A 16,764-nucleotide genomic window follows, 5' to 3' on the forward strand; every position below is an offset into this window, starting at 1 on the left:
GGTGAGGGTCAAGACCCCAGAGGACAGTGTGTGCTGTGGCCCCACCCCCACCCTAGACCCCTGCTTCCTGCACAGTCTGCTCCCAGTAGAGTCACGGGGAAGGAGAGGCTGATGCTCTAGAGAGACCCCAGCTTCAGTCAGCCCTCCTGACTCTGTGTCTCCCTCTGTGAGATGAGGATGTCCTCCATCAAAGCGCTGAGAAGGGGACTGAGATCCCATAGACAGGGTGCCCAGCCTTGGGCTAGGGGAGGTGGGGACCCACAAACAGCACTGTCACCACGACCCTAATAAAGGAAGAGCTGCCCCTTTGGCTCAGCATCTCCTCCCCCTTTGCCTCCCTCCTCCTGCTCCTCCTCATCATCTGAGGGTCTCAGGTCCTCAGGACTTGGAGCCAGATCACATCTTCTCTGTGTGCCATGTTCTCTGTGTGTTCTCATCCAGTCTGATGGCTTTAAGACTCCACTCAATAGACAAATATCCTTGTGCACCGAGTGTGTGCCAGGCACTGTTCTAGGTCTGGACAGAGAGCAGAGGACCAAGAACTCTGTCCTCATAGAGCTGACACTCTAGTACAGAAGATGGACCATGTGCAACCAGTATACAGTATCAGGTCAGTGGATGATAAATGCCATAATGAAGGCAAAACTGGTGAGAAGAGTTATTGGAGTGTGTGGGTGTGAGTGGCCAGGCTGCTCTTTTAGGTGAGTGGGCATGGTAGGCATTTATGAAGATATTGAATGAAGTGAATAGGCTGTATGATGAAAACTCTGGAATTCCTGCCTCCGAAGTTGATCTCTGTTGGGGTCCAGAGTCAAATCCAACGGCCTCCTGCTCTCTCCCTCTGGATGTCTCAGGACTCCTCACACTCACCATGTCCAATCACATCTCCTGAACCTCCGGACCACCCCCACACACACACGCTGGTCCTTCCTCATCTTTCCTGTCTCAAAGGCACCACCTTCACAGACGCTCTTCACAAAACACTCATGAATCCACCCACTCTTCCTCTTCTGTAGGGCTACCTGGTCCAGATCCATCCATCCGTCTCAGCTGGACACCTGCCATAAGCTTCTAACTGATTCCTGTTCCCATTCTTTCCCTCAAAGCCTGTTTTGGACTAAACTCAAACTAAGATACCTTTGAAAGCTTCTCTTTGGATGAAACAGAGACTCCAAAACATCACCTCCAAAGCCCTGCGAGCTCAGACCCCTTTCTACCTCTCCAGCCTCATCGTCTCTCTCTCCAGCCACTGAGAACTTCTCCCAGTCCCTCTTTGTCATCTCAGGGACTTCCCCTTACATGTCTCAAGTCCCCCAACCCTGATCTGAGACCAGAACACAGCCTGGCACACAGTAGTCCTGTGCTCAGTCTATGCCACTCTAAGCCTCAGTTTCCTCAACCAGAAAATGGAGATAATAGCACCTGCTTTTAGACATGATCGCACCCTGTGGAGAATCTCCCTGGCAACTTTAGCAGAGAACAACTGTGCTAGAAGGATGCTGGGTAGCTTGGAGAATTATTATGGAGGGACCAGGCTCAGAACAGGAAGGAAGTGAGCTGGGCAGCCAGGGCACAGCCAAGGTCAGCTGGTCCAGGCACCACGGCCTTTGGAAGCACACACTAGATGCTGCTTCAGGCCCCGCAGAAGGAATTCTAATCTGACCTGTGTCTGCTTATTACCTGCTCCCTAGGTGTGTGTCCAGGCCCCACTTGTGGGGCAGGTCCAATATTTATCTGACCTTTTAAGTTTCTTATTAGGGTGAAGCCCAGTCTGTCACAAGTACACAATGGGGATATCCTCAAATATAGTGGGGAGTTTAGGTTCTCAGTGGTTCCCCTCCCTGGAGATGTCCATCACACAAGGCCATGGTGCTGTTAGGAGGATTAAATGAGATAGCACCAAATCCAAGAATTCTCAAACATTTCCACTAAAGGCTGAAGAAATGGAATATATCCTGGCCAGGAGACCCAGCCTGGAGCCTGAGGCGGTAAGCTCATGTTGTTGTTGTTGTTCAGTCGCTCAGTTGTGTCCAGTTCTTTGCTACTCCATGGACTGCAGCATGCCAGGCTTCCCTTTCCTCATGTTATATTAAAAAAAAAAAAAAAAAAACAAAACTGGCATTTTCGAGATGACTCAGTGGTAAAGAATCTGCCTGCCAATGCAGAAGACGCAGGAGATACAGGTTTTATCCCTGGGTTGGAAGATCCCCTGGAGAAGGAAATGGCCCCCACCCACTCCAGTGTTCTTGCCTGGAGAATCCCCATGGACAGAAGAGTCTGGTGGACTATAGTCCATGGGGGTTGCAAAGTGTTGGGCATGACTGAGCAGCTGTGCACAATGGGACAGAGGGAGGGCTTGGGGAAGGAGAGCCATGGGTGTTCCTGCTGTGTGACCCTGGGTAAGGCATGTGCCACTCTGGGCCTCAGTTGCCCAACTGGGAAGCAGCAGGTTTGCCTGAGTTCCCCAGCAGCCCCTCCTCCACTCTAATATGTGAGCTTGGACACAGTGCCCCTGTCAGAGCACAGCCTGGATGTGGCTGAGCCCTGCCTGCCCAGCAGCCAGGCACGTGGACTGGAAGACAGGGAGCCGGGAAGGTCATGGCCAAGATAAAGGAAGGAAGGAAGGAGGAGGTGCCAGAAGGGCAGAGAAGGAGGGGAGATGGTCACCAGAGTTACAAGGAGGCTCTGGACCTTTGGCAGACATTTCATAGCTGGATGATCCTGGGAAAGTGACTCACCAGAGCCTCAGTTTTCCCATCTGTGCAATGGGTTCAATACCTACTTTAATTAACGAAATCATGTGAACAGCTTATCAGAAGGCCTGTCACATGGCACACTCAGTCCATGCCAGCTGTCCGTTCTCCTCCCCTGCTCCCTCAAAGAGGACCTGGAAGGCCCTGGCCCCATTCTGGACATAGCACATACAAGCTTGATTTGCTCCAGATCAGAGGTTGCAAACCAGTTTGTATTGGAGGTGATCTAAGGATGTGTTTGGTGTCCCTTCAGTGTTTTCAGAAAGAGAGGGTATAGAATTGGTGTTATTTATTTCTATTGTGTTTGGTAGCTGCAAAGTGTTTTAATTTCACATGAAAATCCACATTTCCAGCTCCTTTTCAAGCTGCAGGAGATCTGGTGTCACTGGGCTATGTTCCTTTGGTGTGGGGTGAAGCTGAGCAAATGCTCTGCCGTTTATATTATTTTTCATTTTCATCTCTGTTTAGTATTTTCTACATTTTCTTCTTCTCATGTTTAATTGACATAAAGCAGGACTGTGATCATCTCAAAAGTGCCCCATTCCCTCTCTTGGGTGTGGCCAGGCTTCCTGCCTGCTCACAGGCACATCCACCCCCCCCCCATCCAGGGAGCATCCAGGTCCTCAACTTCATGTACAGCCTTCAACACATTTCACAGGCTCTGATCATATGTAGACATGTGTGTACACACATTCACACATGTTTGTAAGGAGTATCTGTATCTTTTTTTGCTGTTTTATAAACATGAGACCATATCATCATACACCACATCTTGCTTTTCCACCACCCCCGACAGGTGCAGCTCGTCCTCTCTTGGGGCCCTAGTCCTCTCCATCCCCTTTACTTATTTCTTTCCCTCCTGGGTCCTGTGGGCATTTGGACTGAACCCCCTTCTCTAGATCAGTGGACCCTTCCCAGTGAGTCTCAGACACTGGGGACACAGGATATGACAAGGGATCCTGGGATCCATGTGACCACCATGCTCTAGAGCAGGAGGTCGGCAAGTTTTTCTGGAAACTATAAAAATATATGACAAATAATATATTTTTCATTTCTGGAAGTTCATCTTGGTTTCCTAGGGCTATTATCACAAGCCTGGTGGCTTAAAACAACAGAAATGCATTCTCTCACAGTTCTGGAGGTCAGTGTTTTGAAGCAATGTGTCAACAGGGCTGTGCTGTCTCTGATGCCCCAGGAAGGGGTCCCTCTTTGCCTCTTTTAGCTTCTGGAGGCCCCTTACCTTGTGGCTGTGTTACTGAACTCAGGCTTGTCTCTTCAGTCCTCAAGAAGCCAAATACCGAGAGATGAGTGTCAGGATTTGTCTGGGACAAGTTGCCGCTCCTCCGCTGTGAATACAATCACCACCCATGTCTGCATCAGCCCATGTTGGGCGGTGGGTTAAAAAAAGTACTAATGAACATTTCCACCATTTTTTTGTGAATCATCTTGGTATGGAGGATTTTCTTTTTTCCAGTTTAGTAGTCTAAGGTGAAAAAAAGATTGTATGTCCAACAACAGCCAACCGGCTGTCCTCGTGGATTCAAACCTCCTTAGGGAATTGTCTTAGTGAAAATCCACTTTCCCTCCCTGTCCCCTTGTAAGGGACACACTCCAGGCAAACTGAGTGTCCTGTGGGATCTTAAAGGGAGAAACTACTTCGTACCACCTTTCTTCCTCACGCTGTGGGGGCGCTGAGGCTCTTCCTCCCACCCTTGCCTCTGCACTAGAACCCCTCTCCCTCCAGAGACTGGGGGGAGGCGGCACAGACCCGGGCATCCCCTGCCTGGGGCACCAGGACAGAAACCATAGAGGTCGGTGTGGATTCAGTTCCCTAAAAAGCTGACCCCCTCTTCTTCCTCCCTTGCCTGCAAAGTCACCCCTGTAAAGGAGGCAGGCTTTTCACAGTTTCTTTCTTTTTTTTTTTTTTGCTTTTAATTTGGTGCCCTTGTTGGAAGAATCTTTATTATGAGTAACAGGAAAGCCTCCCACTTATCAGATCATTGACAAAAGAATTCTAACTGGAAAATAGTAATTTAGAGACCCATTCCAGGGCCACTGTTCTTCAGAATCGAAAACATACACGACTTGGGCTATATTAAAAAAGCATTTTATTCATGGCTGCCTACTGGGTAATAGCTCTAGTATTGCCAATCTGCCAAGATGCGTGCCAGTGGACTTCTAGAAGGGATGGATGTAGACTCCCCTCCCCCAACTTAACTGGCTCCCCCAGAACAGATTTAAAGCAACCAAACCAATTCTTCCTTGGGAAAAGAGTGGTACAGAGTCACAAATAAGCCATTCCCCACTCCTGCAGCATCCTACTGACCGCATAGTCCCAAAGAGCAAAGAATATGACCAAATAGCGGGGAAGGTGGCCTCGCAGGACGCATGCTCTTTTACTCACTCGATCAAGAGGTTGGCTGCTCCGTCAGAGCCCAGTTTCCTGCTCTCAACAGAAAGTGAAAGCAGGTTGTGAGCAAGGAGTGGGGAGGGGTAGGTAAGTTTTACAGCTGCTGGAAAAATACCTACAGATCTTCAGTGGGAGCAGCGGGCACCCCGACTTTCCTAGCCGCACTGTCCCTTTCGCCCCAGGAAGAGGGGGAGGGCAGGAACCCCGGGGACCTGGCTGCTGCCTGGATGCATAACATTGTCACCCAGCTCAGGCTCGACAGCTCGTCCCTGAAGAAGCCAGTACTGAGAGATAAGTCTTGGGCAGAAGAAAAGTAGCTTTATGTTAAGCAAGCCGGCGGGCAGGGGAGAAGGTGGATCACTGCGCAAAAGAACCAACTTCCAACACGGCAAGGCTCAGCTGGAATTTATACAAGGAAGAAAACTGAAACGGCCGTAGGCTGTGTGCCAGGGGTGCGCTGTGCTTCTATTTTGGGAGACTTTACATTAACCCCGGGCCGCCTTGCTGGATTGAGAAGGTGAGTGTGGTCCTTACTTTGTTCAGATCAGCACATCAGTTCTAGGGGTCAGTGGTCGTATATTTTCTTGAGGAAAAAACGGAGACACAAACAGAGCTTAACCGGCAAAGCAAATCTGAACTCAGAACGTCAAATCCGGAGCTGTGTTTAAACTGTTTACAAGCCTTTGGTTGAGAACAAACCAAAGCAAGAAGCTTTGGTTACAACAGCGGTGACGTTGACCACCTGATCGTCACCATCACCATGTGCTGGTCCTCAGGCCTGGCCTCCAAGCCCATCATGGGTTTTTTCCTCCGCGTGGGGCAGCTGCTCTCGACCTGCGTGTCCTTCTCGCTGGGGGCCAGCCTGGGCATTTGGGAGGAGGGCATGGGTAACTGGTGCATGTTCGTCTGGTGTCTCTGCTTTGCCGTGAGCCTCATCACCTCCATAGTGGAGTTATGTGGGCTGCAGTCCCGCTTCCCACGCTTCTGGGATGGTTTTATTCATGCTTATTCCTTCCACTTCATCATCATCTGCATCGTGACTTCCGTCATCTTCGGCACCTCCTACATCCAGGTCTTTTCTCCAGGCCCCGCCCAGAACCGCGCCATCATCGCCACCGCCTTTTCCTGCGTGGCTGCTCTGCTTTATGCCATCGAAGTGGCCTGGGTCTGTGTCCGACCCGGCAGCATGGTCTGCTTTGTGCCCACCTTCCCAGGTGTGCTCAGGAGGCTGGAGAACCATCTGGCCTGGGTCATCTTCCCCTTCATCAGCAACACTGACCTGTACCAGCACCAGCCGGCCCTGGTGTGGTGTGTGGCCGTGTACTCCATCTGCTTCGTCCTGGGGGTCGTGAACTTCCTTGTGAATGGGTGTGACTGTGACAACGACAAAAAGCTGCCCCTTCGCATCCCCCTTTTACTGTGGGTGCAGACTGTGCTCTCTGTCCTCCTCTACGCCACCGCAGTGATCCTCTGGCCCCTCTACCAGTTCCATGAGAAGTTGGGGGGGCAGCCCCAGCGATCCAGTGATATGAGCTGCAGTGATCAACTCACTACCATTGTCTGCATCTGGGACCTTCGACTGGCTGTGGCCATCCTGACAGCCATCAACCTGCTGGTTTATGTGGCTGACATGATGTACTTGATCCTAGAGACTTTTGTATGGACTGAGGCTCAGCCCAGGGACTCTGGATTCTCCCTTTCACCTGCAGTTTCTTCACCAACTTCTGATGTCCCTTGATACCCTCTTTTAGACTCAGATACCTGGTGTTGGTGGGGGAGGGGAGTTGAGGGGAAAGTGGATGGAGCCACAGGTAGAAGGGAGATTTCTCAGAATATGGCCTTTTTGAGCATTTTGATTTTGAAACATGTAAGCAAATTGCTTTTTTAAGAAAACAAAATTAAAGTTTGAAAAATATACCAAGTGGAAAAGTAGGATCAGGGGAGGGATCGTTGGCCAGATGGTCTCCATATTCCCTGCAGCCTTGATGGACAGGCTGGGGAAGAGCTGAGAGATGCTCCCACAGGCTGTCTCCAAAAGCAGAGGGAAGGGAGGCGCCTTGGGTTCAGGGATCTGGATACAAGACAGGCTGCGATCTTGGACCCTTTGCTGCAACCCTTGCTTGTACCTGGACAGCACCAAATCAATTTCTATTGATTAAGGAGGCCAAGAACCCTGGTCTATAACATGGGAAGAAGGAGCTGTGGCCCCCATGCCCACTTGTTGAGTGGCCAGGGCCAACTCCAACCCTTTAGTACACACAGTTGATGGAGAAGACCCCGGGTGCCCAGGCATCAGGCCCTTCCCTTGCTACCTGCTTGGCCTGGCCTCCCTGCCTCCCAGAGCAGTGGCCAAAGACTCCCTCCTCAGCCGGCCAGCCAGAGCCTCCTGGCTGACACCAGGCTCAGACTGTGGCCAGAGCCTGGTATAGAACAGAGCCCGGGTCCATTCTCTGACCCTGGAGCAGCTTCTTGGAAGGATCACAGAGTCAGCCTTCCTCTATCCACCTTTGAGTGGAGAAAAGAGGGTCTCTTCTCTCCTGAAGCCTCAGGCACCTGACTATCTGTCTTGGGGGCCAGTGTAGATGGTCCATCCATGTGGCCCTTGTCTGTATGGCTGACTCCTATCCCAGGGCCCCTGTAGGGAGGCTGGTGGGCTGGGGGAAGGGCAAGGAGGCACCAATCAGACCCTGCCTAGCATCTTGACTCTCTCAGGATATTTCTGGCAAGCTTGCCAACAGCAGAAGGGGGTGCTGTTGTAGGACCTCTGGGTGGGGCTTCCTCCACTGAGAGCTGGCTGTGCAGCAGGCAGGGAGCCCACGCTTTGAGAAGCTCAGCCCGAGGGCCAGACGACTGTGCTGTGCAGCCACGGATGGGCCACTGGCCCAAGGGCTGAGCACCTCCAGGGGACTCCGGTCACTGGTTCAGCCTCGTCCCTGCCATCTCCCTTGGCTACCTGTTCATGCAGAGAGAGGGCACAGCCCTGCAGGATATGTCCTAACAGCCCACTGCATGCATGAGGGGCTCCAGGTGAGGTTAAGAACTCAGGGATTCAAATCCAAGTTCATATGACATCAAACTACTGTGCTTTTCACTCAACTTTACAGTGGCCATACCTGCCATTTGTAACACTGACCTTTGGGGACTTGGTCTGGGAGAGCAGGGAGCTGTAGCCTGACCTCTCAGGATTCTCTCCTGTCCAGGCTCTAGGGTTTAGGGTCATGGCTTCTACTGTTAACTCTTTTCATGAACCTCGGAAGCTGCTGGGTGTGGCTGCCTGTCTGATTATGACCGGCCACCAGGGAGAGCGCTTGGACTATCTCTCCTCCAGGCTGACTTGCAGGCAGAACCAGCCTGATGGATACTCTGGCAGGAAATGTGAGGGGCTAGGTCTTTGACATGGTTAGGGGGCGGCTCCAGAGACCTCTCCAGTATTCTTGGGCTTCCCTAGTGGCTCAGACGATAAAGAATCTGCCTGCAATGCAGGAGAACTAGGTTTGATCCCTGGGTTGGGAAGATCCCTTGGAGGAGGGCATGGCAACCCTGTCCACTATTCTTGCCTGGAGAATCCCATGGACAGAGGAGCCTGGTGGGCTGCAGTCCATGGGATCGCAAAGAGCTGAACACAACTGAAGCAACTTGACTCACTTTCCAGGGACCCTCTAGGTGCCCTCACTCAGCCACTGAGCTGAGACTGGGAGGGGGCTGAGGCAGCGGTGCAGCCTGGCCTGGAAGGTGACCCCCAGGCTCCTTGACTCCCGGCCCAAGTTCCTTCCAGAGGGTCAGGCTTCCTGGAAAGAAGAGGAGCCAGGATTCCCAGAGGAAAAGCTTTCCTAAAGGAAATCTCTAACCTGACATTCTGCTCCTGGCTCTGGGGTTTGCATGCCCCAGGGCAGGGAAAACCTGAGGAGGCCGCCCCCACCTCCTAGGTGGCCCCAAGGTGAGGGTCAAGACCCCAGAGGACAGCGTGTGCTGTGGCCCCACCCCCACCCTAGACCCCTGCTTCCTGCACAGTCTGCTCCCAGTAGAGTCACGGGGAAGGAGAGGCTGATGCTCTAGAGAGACCCCAGCTTCAGTCAGCCCTCCTGACTCTGTGTCTCCCTCTGTGAGATGAGGATGTCCTCCATCAAAGCGCTGAGAAGGGGACTGAGATCCCATAGACAGGGTGCCCAGCCTTGGGCTAGGGGAGGTGGGGACCCACAAACAGCACTGTCACCACGACCTAATAAAGGAAGAGCTGCCCTTTGGCTCAGCATCTCCTCCCCTTTGCCTCCCTCCTCCTGCTCCTCCTCATCATCTGAGGGTCTCAGGTCCTCAGGACTTGGAGCCAGATCACATCTTCTCTGTGTGCCATGTTCTCTGTGTGTTCTCATCCAGTCTGATGGCTTTAAGACTCCACTCAATAGACAAATATCCTTGTGCACAGTGTGTGCCAGGCACTGTTCTAGGTCTGGACAGAGAGCAGAGGACCAAGAACTCTGTCCTCATAGAGCTGACACTCTAGTACAGAAGATGGACCATGTGCAACCAGTATACAGTATCAGGTCAGTGGATGATAAATGCCATAATGAAGGCAAAACTGGTGAGAAGAGTTATTGGAGTGTGTGGGTGTGAGTGGCCAGGCTGCTCTTTTAGGTGAGTGGGCATGGTAGGCATTTATGAAGATATTGAATGAAGTGAATAGGCTGTATGATGAAAACTCTGGAATTCCTGCCTCCAGTTGATCTCTGTTGGGGTCCAGAGTCAAATCCAACGCCTCCTGCTCTCTCCCTCTGGATGTCTCAGGACTCCTCACACTCACCATGTCCAATCACATCTCCTGAACCTCCGGACCACCCCCGCACACACACGCTGGTCCTTCCTCATCTTTCCTGTCTCAAAGGCACCACCTTCACAGACGCTCTTCACAAAACACTCATGAATCCACCCACTCTTCCTCTTCTGTAGGGCTACCTGGTCCAGATCCATCCATCCGTCTCAGCTGGACACCTGCCATAAGCTTCTAACTGATTCCTGTTCCCATTCTTTCCCTCAAAGCCTGTTTTGGACTAAACTCAAACTAAGATACCTTTGAAAGCTTCTCTTTGGATGAAACAGAGACTCCAAAACATCACCTCCAAAGCCCTGCGAGCTCAGACCCCTTTCTACCTCTCCAGCCTCATCGTCTCTCTCTCCAGCCACTGAGAACTTCTCCCAGTCCCTCTTTGTCATCTCAGGGACTTCCCCTTACATGTCTCAAGTCCCCCAACCCTGATCTGAGACCAGAACACAGCCTGGCACACAGTAGTCCTGTGCTCAGTCTATGCCACTCTAAGCCTCAGTTTCCTCAACCAGAAAATGGAGATAATAGCACCTGCTTTTAGACATGATCGCACCCTGTGGAGAATCTCCCTGGCAACTTTAGCAGAGAACAACTGTGCTAGAAGGATGCTGGGTAGCTTGGAGAATTATTATGGAGGGACCAGGCTCAGAACAGGAAGGAAGTGAGCTGGGCAGCCAGGGCACAGTCAAGGTCAGCTGGTCCAGGCACCACGGCCTTTGGAAGCACACAGTAGATGCTGCTTCAGGCCCCGCAGAAGGAATTCTAATCTGACCTGTGTCTGTTTGCTACCTGCTCCCTAGGTGTGTGTCCAGGCCCCACTTGTGGGGCAGGTCCAATATTTATCTGACCTTTTAAGTTTCTTATTAGGGTGAAGCCCAGTCTGTCACAAGTACACAATGGGGACATCCTCAAATATAGTGGGTAGTTTAGGTTCTCAGTGGTTCCCCTCCCTGGAGATGTCCATCACACAAGGCTGTGGTGCTGTTAGGAGGATTAAATGAGATAGCACCAAATCCAAGAATTCTCAAACATTTCCACTAAAGGCTGAAGAAATGGAATATATCCTGGCCAGGAGACCCAGCCTGGAGCCTGAGGCGGTAAGCTCATGTTGTTGTTGTTGTTCAGTCGCTCAGTTGTGTCCAGTTCTTTGCTACTCCATGGACTGCAGCATGCCAGGCTTCCCTGTCCTCATGTTATATTAAAAAAAACCAAAAAACTGGCATTTTCGAGATGGCTCAGTGGTAAAGAATCTGCCTGCCAATGCAGAAGACACAGGAGATACAGGTTTTATCCCTGGGTTGGAAGATCCCCTGGAGAAGGAAATGGCCCCCACCCACTCCAGTGTTCTTGCCTGGGAAATCCCTTGGACAGAGGAGCCTGGTGGGCTACACTCCATGGGGCCACAAAGAGTTGGACATGACTGAGCACGCACGTGTGCACTTTTAATAATATACTCATCACATATCATGCTTATTTCAAGACAAAATAATGGCTTCCTACTAATGGACTGTGGGCTTCCCTGCCCTATTTGCTTAATGACACAGAACAGTTTCCTTTTGTGCATTATTTGAGCAACTTCTGGTTGACATCAAGAACAAAGCTTAAATTAAGTTTGTGGAGGAGAGGGAGGAGAAAGATGGGGTGCCAGATTCCCGTGGGAAGTGGGCAGAGGTGAGAAGAGCAATGGAGGGATTTGGGGCACCTGCTAGAGTCTGCCAGCATCCAGAAACAGAATATTCTGAAAGTGCTTCCTTCTCCCCAAAGCATCAGAAATAATCTCAAACTCTTTGTTTTTTTTTTAAGGGATTTGCATAAGGAGTGATCCCAGACTAGTAACAAGAGTGTAACAAGGGGCGGTCGTCTGGGCTGACGGGCAGCTGACCCAGCTCAGCATGGACATGGATCACTGCAGTCACTGGGTGCCCTGAGGGATGGCGTGCTGCAGGCAGCAGTGGACACCTGGGAGCACGAACCAGGGGAGTGACTTCCCTTGGCAGTAGTGATGAGAGGGTGTCATTGGCTTTAAGGCTGGTCAGGGCCAATGTAGGGAGGGGAAGAAATCTGAGGGACCCCCTCACCCTATGAGCAGCTTGGTGGCCCAGATGGGTGGTTTTGGGGAACTTTGCTCCCTGAGGAAGCTCACCCTCCTTCCAGCCAAAGCACTGAAGGGATTTATGGAAACAGATACTGGTTGGAGTCGGGGGTGAGGAGATGGGCTTGAACTAAGCTCCCCCACCCCCACCACTTCTCCATCCCTGGTCAGAAGCAGACCCAGAAAAGACCAAGTGGACAAACCCTCACCAGCCCAGCCTGGCTCCAGAAGAGACCTCAGGTGACAGCTCACAGGTTCTGTCGGCTGAGAAAGCGGCCCTGAGGACTTGGGCTGCAGCGGGGCTGCTGTGGACACAACAGTTACAAGAGGTCGTATGTGTCGTGCTCACTGAAGGTCGAGCTCTGCTGTGGATTCTTTTGTTCCTCCCAGCAGCCCCTGAACTGTGCACTCAGTGTCCCCATTTTCACAGGCACAGAGATGTTAGCTGGTCAAGATCGTACAGGTTTAGGTGGCAGAGCTAGATTTGAACCCAGTCATGTGGGTTCAGGACCTTAAAATCGGCCTGGGTTTGATTTGTACCTTAGACCCAAAGGGGCAGAGTGGCCAATATTTTTTTCAGCACCGACACACTCACTAGGTGACGTTACCTCCATTTCATTCATCTTCAGGGCTATTATTATTATTATTATCCTCCTTTTATAGATGATGAGACTGAGGCTCAGAGTGAACATTATGTCATTTGCTCAAGGTCACACAGATCTGTCAGAGCCCAGATTTGAATACAAGTCTGTCTCCCTGTGAAGCTCAGCAGGTAATAGAATCTCAGTAAACACTGAGCCCCTTTCCTCTTCTCATGAGTCCAGGAATCATCTCCTGGCTCCTGTCTGTCCTGCTCTGGCTGCAGTGCCCCCGTCTCAACCAGACCACTTCCTGTTGACAAGCCAGCAGAACATGACAGAGAGGGTGCAGATACTAGGGAGGGACTGATTGGAGCTTTGCCTTAATTTCCTGGGCCCATCAGCCATCCTACAGAGATTTTTTTCCCCAGGAGACAGCCACACAGACAAGGATCACATGGATTGGCAGTCGATGCCTGGCCCCCAGGATGGGTACCTGAGGCTGCTCTAGAGCAGAGTCCATTCTCTCTCCACTTAGAGGAGGACTGAGGAAGGCTGGGTCTGTAATTTTTCTAAGCTGGTCTAGAGCCAAAGAATGGTAACATCTGGGCTCCCAGCGCTGTTCTGGATGTGGCTCAGGACACAGTCTTGTGGGTGGGGGAAATGCGTCAGCTAGAGTCACGCTGCATGGAGGAGGCTCTGGCTGACCAGCTCAGGACGGAGCCTCTGACCACAAGCCCCCAGGAGACAGGGAGCCCAGGCCAGGCTGAGAGCAAGGAAAGGGCCTGAGGCTTTGGCACCGGGGATCTTCTCCATCAACTTTTTGTGCTAAAGGGCTGGGGGAGGCCCTGACCACACAGCTGTGGGCTTGGGGGTCACAGATCCCTCTCCCCAGACCCCAGAACCCAAGCCACCTCCCTTCCCTCTGCCTTTGGAGACAGGCCTGTGGGGGCATCTCTCAGCTCCTCCCCCAGCCTGTCCGTCAGGGCTGCAGGGAGCATGGAGACCATCTGGTCACCTATCCCTCCCCTGACCCCTTCTTCTTTACTTTGTATATTTTTGAAAATTAAAATTTATTTTCTTAAAAAAGTAATATATTTTCAAAGTTTGAAGCCAAAATGCTCTAAAAAGCCACACCCTGAGAGACATCACTTCTACCTGAGTCTCCATCCACTCTCCCCTCAGCTCCTCGCTCCCTCCAGGACCAAGTGACTGCTCCACTGGATTCACAGGAGCCCTTCCCTTGTTTCTTCTTTTTCATTCTGTTTAAGTATTTATTTATTTATTTTTGGCTGTACTGCATCTTTTTTTTTGCTGTGCTCCAGCTTTCTCTAGTCGCGGAGAACAGGGGCCGCTCTTCATTGCAGTGCACTGGCTTCTCATTGCAGTGGCTCTTCTTGTTGCCAAGCATAGGCTCTAGGGGCACAGGTTTCAATGCTTGCAGCACAGGGGCTCATTCACTGGGGCTCACGGACCCGACAGCTTGGGCTCAGAAGTTGTGGCGCACTAGGCTTAGTTTCTCTGAGGCATGTGGAATCTTCCCAGACCAGAATTTGAACCCATGTCCCCTGCAATGAAAGGCAGATCCTTCCCAGACCAGAATTTGAACCCATGTCCCCTGCAATGAAAGGCAGATCCTTCCCAGACCAGAATTTGAACCCATGTCCCCTGCAATGAAAGGCAGATCCTTCCCAGACCAGAATTTGAACCCATGTCCCCTGCAATGACAGGCGGATCCTTATCCACTGCGTCAGCAGCGTAGCCTTGCCCTTGCCTTGCTTCTTGACGCAAATCAAGCATATACAGATGTATTCAATTTTAGTTCTCTTTTTTATTACATAAAAAATAGCATGCTGCATGTCAATCTGTATCTTACTATCTTTTTATTTTACTTAGAAATTTAACAACAGCTGTCAGTGATATGGAAGTAGAAGGTGAGCTTTTAAAGGTAAACATTGAAATACGGAAAGCTATTATACCATGGGCATCACATTCTGTGACAAGCTGAAAATCTGTATGTTCCCTCATTAGACGTGTATGACAGGGTTTGGAGCTGTTAAACCATTGAAGTTTCCATCAGACACAGTCCATCAGACATTCACTTGGCTGTTCTTAATGGGAGATATTGATGGAAAGCCACAAAGGTGGCTTTGTGTCACTGGAATGACATTCCATTTAATGCCATACCCAAACAGACAAAAGTGTGGGCTTTCCAAGGGGAGGCATACCCATTGGGCTGGAAGCAGGCAGGATTATAGTGTAGAACCTAACAACTCAGGAGAGAGTTCTACAGCCCAGTGACCCTAGGGAGGGGCTCAGTGGGTAAGTAATGTCATTGCTGCTTGTCGAAGGATTCTGTGTCCCTCTTTTAACATCCTTCCAACCTTACCTACTCCCTGGAGAAAGAATACAAATTATGAAAGCAATGATGATGGAAGGAATGTATATCTCTCTTTGAGAATTTATGTAAGTAAAAATAAGGAGTGGAAAACAAAAGTCCTTGTGCAATGGCATGAAAAGTGGATTAGAGATCAGGGGAACAACTCTTTGGGTTTGGACAATGTGACCTCTATTTTGTCATTAATGAGAGAATTGCCTTAAATGATGTCAAAGTCAGTCCTGTTTATTTTTGTGGATTAGTAATTGATTGTTTATTTTAAATGGGGAGAGGAATATAAGGGATAAAACAAAAGTAACTATATAGGAATTGGGAGGTCCTTTTAAGAGATAAAAAATTGACCTAAAGTGATTGAGGTGACTAGTGATAACTTGACATTGCACCTACTGACTGACTCTTGAATCTGCCTCACCATGTCCTTTGACCAGCTAGTCATCACTATTCATTGTCTTGACCATCACAAACTTCCCCATGGATTTTCCTTCCTATATTCTTACCATTCAGTTTTTTTCTACACCACCACTACTACCGAATCCAGGCTCTTACTGCTCCCTGCATGAGAGGCCAATAAACTGAGATGAGGTTTTGGGGCAAAGAATAATGACTTTATTGGGAAAGTCAGAAGACCAAGAAGATAGTGGTAGTGTTCCAAAGAACCATCTTACCTGAGTTAGAACTCAGGCTTCTTTTATCAATACTAAAAGAAGAGGAGGAGGTGGCTGGTTTTTGTAAACTTCTTGGTGCAGTAATCCTTTGTTTTTGTTTTTCCTTTTCTTTTTTTATTTTTTAAATTATGAAAGTATGAGAATACATTTGTATGAGACTAGGAAAATACAGAACAAATTTTATGTAGTTCTGCTATATATTGCTGGAGAAGGGGGCTGCCATCTATGGGGTCACACAGAGTTGGACATGACTGAAGCGACTTAGCAGCAGCAGCAGCAACTCTATATTACACTTATTTCTTTAAGTAGATAAATTAAGATTTTTAGTTGGAGTTTCAATATCAAACTTTCAAAAATTAATAAAATGACTATCCAAAAAAGTAGAAGGGTATGCATATGTGCAGGCTAAGTTGCTTCAGCCGTATCTTACTCTTTGCGACCTCGTGGACTGTAGCCCACCAGGCTCCTCTGTCCATGGGATTCTCCAGGCAAGAATACCAGAGTGGATTGCCATGCCCTCCTTCAGGGGATCACCAGCATCTCCTGTGTCTCCTGTACTGGCAGGAGGATTCTTAGTAGACCTGAAAGCACCATGAATCAATTTAACATAATTAAGATTTATACAATTTTCACATAAAAGTAGGATACAGATTCTGTTTGGGTTCCCATAGACTATAAACTAGGAGACACCGGAACATATCCAGGGACATAAAACAAGGTGCAAAAATTTCATGGTCTAAAGGTATTGAAATCATACGGAGCCTGTTCTCTTATTACTGTGGAATTACGTTAGAAATCAATATCAAAAGATTTGAATATACCCCCACATATTTTCAAGTGCAATGTGACATTTACCAAGAGAGACATTTGACTTAGCCATTGAAAACCTCAGTAAAGTGAGAAGACTGAAAAAAACACAGAGGGTGATTGCAAAGAAGAAAGCATTTAATGAGAAATTATTCTCAAAATGAGAAATTAATATCAAAGGTATTTTTTAAAACCCAGGTATTTGGAAATTAAATGTCTATTTTTAAGTGATGGGTGTACCT

The 16,764-nt window shown here is 49.6% G+C and overlaps 1 protein-coding gene across 1 annotated transcript; it reads left to right on the plus strand.

Moving 5' to 3' along the window:
- Positions 1–5,923: 5,923 nt before the first annotated feature.
- LOC138984365 (myeloid-associated differentiation marker-like) lies at positions 5,924–6,901 on the plus strand. Its single transcript, XM_070358198.1, has one exon. The coding sequence runs from the start codon at positions 5,924–5,926 to the stop codon at positions 6,899–6,901; it is 978 nt and encodes a 325-aa protein (XP_070214299.1).
- The last annotated feature ends 9,863 nt before the right edge of the window (positions 6,902–16,764 follow it).

Source organism: Bos mutus, chromosome 21, assembly GCF_027580195.1.
Source record: "Bos mutus isolate GX-2022 chromosome 21, NWIPB_WYAK_1.1, whole genome shotgun sequence".
In the NCBI taxonomy this organism is placed as follows: Eukaryota; Metazoa; Chordata; class Mammalia; order Artiodactyla; family Bovidae; genus Bos; species Bos mutus.

What these genes read in the sequence shown, in the direction of transcription:
- LOC138984365 (XM_070358198.1), top strand. Translation starts at nt 5,924, where the DNA reads ATGTGCTGGTCCTCAGGCCTGGCCTCCAAGCCCATCATGGGTTTTTTC.